Source organism: Rhinichthys klamathensis, unplaced genomic scaffold, assembly GCF_029890125.1.
Source record: "Rhinichthys klamathensis goyatoka isolate OS25496 unplaced genomic scaffold, OSU_Roscu_1.1 h1tg000133l_1, whole genome shotgun sequence".
In the NCBI taxonomy this organism is placed as follows: Eukaryota; Metazoa; Chordata; class Actinopteri; order Cypriniformes; family Leuciscidae; genus Rhinichthys; species Rhinichthys klamathensis.
The window spans coordinates 5,389,350-5,395,349 of NW_026606668.1; the positions used below are offsets into that span (position 1 = coordinate 5,389,350).

General features: G+C 38.0%; 1 protein-coding gene across 4 annotated transcripts in view; it reads right to left on the bottom strand.

Moving 5' to 3' along the window:
* The window catches only part of adgrl3.1 (adhesion G protein-coupled receptor L3.1), a 106,205-nt gene extending 103,822 nt beyond the window's left edge, over window positions 1-2,383 (bottom strand). For all 4 annotated transcript variants that reach the window (XM_056256963.1, XM_056256962.1, XM_056256961.1 and 1 more), the window contains exons 1-2: window positions 2,221-2,383; window positions 298-511 (exon numbers count right to left, since the gene is read on the bottom strand). In XM_056256963.1, coding sequence (XP_056112938.1) covers window positions 298-511; window positions 2,221-2,344 — 338 coding nt within the window. In that variant the 5' untranslated portion in view covers window positions 2,345-2,383. The remainder of the gene's footprint in view (window positions 1-297; window positions 512-2,220) is intronic.
* Window positions 2,384-6,000: the final 3,617 nt, after the last annotated feature.

The following is a 6,000-nucleotide window of genomic DNA, read 5'->3' on the forward strand; positions in this document are numbered from 1 at the left end:
AAAAAAAAACTGGTTACTGGTTACATGCACATGTAAAATGCATTTTTAAAAAACACATTTAAAAGTACATCACATGAAAACATTTATTGCAATAGGTTTATAATTATAATTATGAACAGCAGATATGTGTTTTACCAAAGGTTGTGGACACAAATAGTCCCTCCTTCATTAGAATGACTCATTTAGCTGCAGTGTGTACGTAGCCATACACTGACACACACTATACAAAAGACGCACACATTAATACAACCTCTGAGACAACAATAGAGTACAAAGCATGTGAATGTATCTCTGTACCTGAGGCCCATAATCTTGTAGGCATCAGGCAGATAGCAGCGAGTGTTCTCCATTTGAGCGGGGTCCGAGTCACAGATCTTGTCATCTGTGCGCCCATAATTGGCGCTCTCGATCATAATGACATCGGTGCCCGGGCAGCGCAGTTCGATAGGATAACCCTCACACGACAGCTCTCGACGCACCACAGCCATCGGCACTGGAGCACGACTTAAAACTGCAAAGAGAAAAAAGATATCGCATTGAACAAACTACGCAACAAATTTAAACACATTTTTCATTCACGTACGCTCTCTCTCAAACATAAAATAATCCAGTTTTTGAGTGTGTTAGAGGGAGACGGTATGTAGAAAAGGAAATACAGTTATTGTGAGCAAAACAATTCTTTCATTATACAATAGAAAGATCTCATAGAAAGATCTCATATCCGCATCCAAAAGTCACATCTATCTAGTTATCATGTCCTCAGTAATAACCTTTCTTTAAATTACCCACACACAGACACTTAAATCAAAAATTACATTCTTTACCGCCACCCCTTTCCTGTTACCTTAGCAACACACTCCTTTCCCCGCATGACGTATAGCCATAGACAAACACCAACACAATAAACTGCATTCTAATGCATACACAGACAGAGACAGATACAGACACACTCATACACACTCGCTCTTATGAAATTAATCTAAGGGATGTGAATGACACTTGACTGTGCATGAGTTAATTTCATATTCTGCTGCCGCCTCTGATTAGCATACGTAGCCTACTGACTGTAGAGAAAGCAAATCATTGTCCAATCAGGATCCAGCATTAAGCCGTCACCATCGCAATCGTTTCCGTTGAGATTTAACAACACATAAACACACACACACACACACACACACACAGAATAACCATTCTGATTCTAATAGAAAGCAAAGGCCAGCAGAAATGATGGTGCATAAGTGTGTGAGCAGGGCTGATGCATAGAACTGTAACGGCTTATGGTATAATGTAGGTTATTGGTTTAAACAGCAGGACTGAGTGCAGGGAGGAAGGCTGCTGTCGAGGTGGAACTGTGTTTCAGCGCCCTTGAGACTGGTGGAAGGTGAGTGCCAGAGAAAAGAGGCAATCGATGACAGTGAGAAAAAAGGAGCGCGGCTGAATGAACGTGTGTGTTACTGAGATACAGAGAACGTCGATGAGGGAGCCGAACATTGCCCTGATGTTTTCAAAACGTTCCCCCAATGGCCAATTCCCCAGTGTCCTCTGAGCTCAAAACGTTGAGGGAACGGCTCGCACACACGGGGTCGCGCTGACATGTGGTGCACACACATTGAGCGTCTAGACGTCTGCATCTCTGATTATTGATCTGTCAGATCCTCTTACATCTGCACTCGATCTCACACACTTTTAACAGGTTCACACACAATTTTTATAGTTATGGATCGGCCCATAAAAAGGCTCGTTCAAGGGAAAATAATCCAGCTATATTTCACATTTCACCGTGGTGTTTGGAAAAATGCAGCCATCTATTAAAAGGCTTTGGAGTTGTTTTTGTTTGTGTGTTTCGAATTTCTCTCCCCATATGTGCTTGAGCGTGTTTTCGCGTATGTGTGAATGTTTTGATCATAAAGGATGTGCAGCGGTTGTGAAATTCTGATTGCTCATGAATCATTTATTGCTGCAAGAAGAGATGTCTCAATTAATAGTTTCCAAAACTTTTAATAAGACGCACAAACTTTGTGGAATTTCCACTGAAGATTTGAGAGCAGCGCGCTTCGCTCTCATTTGGCTCGTCTTCATTTGACAGTCTGCACTTCAAGGTTGGGGGGCCAACTAATCAAATAAAAGCAGTAAGACATCTCATTTATCCATCTCGCGAAAACAACACAACAAGGAAATAATTGGCTTTTGTGTGCGTATGTGTGTGTGTGTGCGTCCTACCGAGCGTGACGGGTGTGAAGAGGGCAAAGAGGAAAAGTAGGCGTGTGGACCACATGACCGCCGATGACCCTGATGACCTCTGCACTGACTCGCTGAAGTTGCGTCTTGCACACCTTAGAGCCATGGAGTTCCTCTCTGACGCGCACACCTAAAGTAGGAAGGACACACAAAGAGCAAGTAAAGAAAATGTTAATGTTCCAGTTAAAGGTCACTTTTGTTGTACACAGTGTTACAATTCAAAAATAACAGGAAATCAAAATTGACACCGTTTATTTTCTTAACAAATGCCGTTGTGTTCTTGTGCATCGCTACACATTATAAAAAAAAAATTTGTTTTCATAATCTTTTATCAAACAGTAATAACTTTCTCCTTTCCAAACCAACTGAGAACATTCAGCACAGAGTGTGTTCTTGTGCTCAAACAGAAGAAAGCAGAACGTAAAGATCTCGAGCAACGTCAAGGATGACCTACTTTTAACTTCACATGTGGCTCTCGTGGGCTGAAAGACGTTCATCTGCATTAAAAATACTACAGACAAACGTAAGAACACATCTTGTGTGAACCTAATTCTACCTCACACAGATAGCGGACTGTTGGCCAGTGACAGGTTTATGTAATATATTCTGTGGGACAACTGTTAAATGAGTCGTGAATGCTGTCATATTGTCTTTAACCATGAGAAGTTATTCTGAAATTAAGAAATATTTTAGAGGGTTAGTTTAGCAAAATATTTTCATTAATAACAAATATGTCTTACAGCTCAAAAAGCAGATAAACTGATAAAGCTGAACCCAGATGAAATTATCCATCATATCTCTTGACAATCTTGCTGGTCTCTGAATCATGTCTGTGTAATGAAGTCGATGACATTGAAAAACAAATCCATAATATTTAATAGAGAATATTGACTGTTGTGTGTGTTTGTCCATGCAACCAGTTAATCACCCGCCAAAGAAAGGATGAGTGTATGTGGGTGTTTCTTTAACTTCGGGCACTTTTATGCACCTAGAGTTGATTTTTATAAAAAACAGATTTAAACTTTTTGTTTTTGTCATATGAAGGTCACACTGCCACATTTAAAGCCTCTTGAAATTTGATTATTTATTTCAGCTACTTTTCAAATACCAAATATCTGTACCCATTTAATTATTTATCCTTGTCCTAGAGTGACTCAAGACCATACAATCTATTACAAAATATAAATTATTACATGTCTAAAATAATGAAGATCTTAACATCAGAAGTTAATATCACTTATTTATTCTATTATTCTTATTTATATTATAATACAATTATTCATATTTGTATTATGCATCTTTTCCAAACAAGACAGTATTTTGCCTAAATCAGCAAAAAGTGTGAACATATTATTGTGTGTATTTAGGATGCACAAATTGTAGCTTTGAAATTAGCCTTAGCAAGAAAAATGAATCAACCAATTTATTTTCAAATATGTTCAAAATTTTATTTTACAGGTTGTTATTAAACTTGGACATTACATTGTGGTGAAAATGTCAAATCTTCTGTATATATTCTGTTGGATATATTAAAAAGTGACAATGTGAAAAGTGTATTTTAAGGCAGTTTATTTTCTAAAGGTCCACATATCCGAAAGTGCCCATAGTTGTGTATTGTGGAATGTGTAACATTAAAAACAGAGGCATGACAGCATAGGATGAAAATCCAGTGACAATACTCTTGACACATGTGGAAATGCCTCCTATAACAGCTTAATGCATCTGTCCTCTTTCCCTCTCCCACACACACACACACACACACACAGAGAGAGAGAGAGATAGTTATGGCCTGTCTGCACTGAACATCTTTACCTTATTAAAAATAAAGCACTATACAGCCACTGTCTCATTAAACTTACATAAACACTCAACAATGCCACTCAGTCATTAGAAACACACAGTCGCACACTCTGTCTTCCTCCTTATGCACATAAACACACACACATAGCTTAAACACTCTCTCTTTCTTTGTCTGAGTGATTGATGGCTGCTTAACTAAAGTGAACAGGAGGGTTTTGAGCAGATGTCCCACATTATAAACAGGAACATATGGACATTTGCCCACAGTACCAGTGTGTGCATATGTGTGATCAAATGACCATGTAATCAAGCTACCAGTAAATTTCTGGTCAAATGAGTATGCGTCTTAGATGCATGACTATCAACTACGCTGCAAGGAAATTTGTGTATATGGTAAAAACAGTCAGTCTGACAACTACATCACAAAAAAGAAAAAAGACATGATTCCTAGTCCACAGTTACTTTAGTTAAATAATTATGCTAGCTTAGATACTTTAAGGCAATCATTTTCCATGCTTTTTTTTAAAGGGGTAGTTCACCCAATAATGATTATTCACCCTCATGTCACTCTAGACCTGTACTGACTTCTATGGAACACAGAAGAACACCTTCTATGGAACACCTTGTGTTTTTTGTCTATACAATGACGATCTGTGAGATTCAGTGTTGTTTAGGACCCTATTGATTTTCATTATAAGGTCAAAAGCATTTAAAATGCTATTTAAACTATCTCTTTTGTGTTCTACAGAAGAAAACAATGAGAATGTACGTTTTTGAGTGAACTATTTCTTTTAAGTATTTCATTTTGATATTATAGTGCAGAACGTGCTCATGCTTCTAGTCAACTCCCCAGTTATTTCATTGTTTAGCATGATCCATTTGACCATATGCTAATCTTAACCACTTAATGACCCAATTAGCTATTTCAGCATAACCAATGTGTGGCCACTCTAGTTTGTTTAACACTGATTAACCAGTGGGCATCTGAGGGTGACCATCAGGGGTGCTGTTACTCACTCATTAGCTTTTCAGTTCCTTAAAGAACTCATGATGTGTGTGCAATCTGTAGTTGGCTGCAAGTCAATTTACCAATCAATGTGCAGAACATTCATGCCAAGAGTATCAGATATGAATTGTAAAACATAATCCAACGTCGTTATTTTTTAGAGATGACAAACTTCAGCCACTCGGTTTGAAACTTCGAAAGAATATACTGAGTGTGAACATTTATCAGTTATGTCATCTGATTAATAATTAATAATTATTGGCATATATTACTATCTGGGCATTCCTATAAAGCTCAGCACACTGTGGTACACAATTAAAGCACTGCTGCTAAACATATCAAAACCAAAACAAGAACTATATTATCCAGTCGACTAGTAGGTTTTTGGATGATTAGACCATCGTTTCTCATCCCTAATATACACTAATCAGGTTTGACCAACATTCCTTCATTTCACTCTCATACTTTGCAGCTGTTAAGAACAATAGTATCTATTCTACTTCATCACCTCACCATGACTGGGCTGATCAAGTGCCTAAACACTGAATAGGTGGCGTTGGCGTGTAAATGTGGGCGACCATGCGTTAATGTATACATCTGTGACGTCAGGCATTTTTACAGCTTAGTTTCAATAAAAGGATTTTAGAGTCAGGAAGGGGCGGGAAGTTTAGAGTCATGAATGTTTCAGTTTGTTTTTATAGTTTGAGAAACTCTTTTATTTCAAAAGGTCATGGACATCCTTTTCTCTTGAACAATCTCTTTGAAACCTAACAAACATGTTTTGAATCAAAAATACGCTTGGGCTGTCTCTCTTTAAAATGAACGCCACTTGGTGGGATGTGTTGTTTTCTAATGCAATGCCAATCAGACAGTTTCAAGTGTGGCTGAAGTGTCTGAATCCATATTTGATAGAGAGTGACAAGTAAAGTCAGCAAATTTCCAAGTTCATTTCCTGC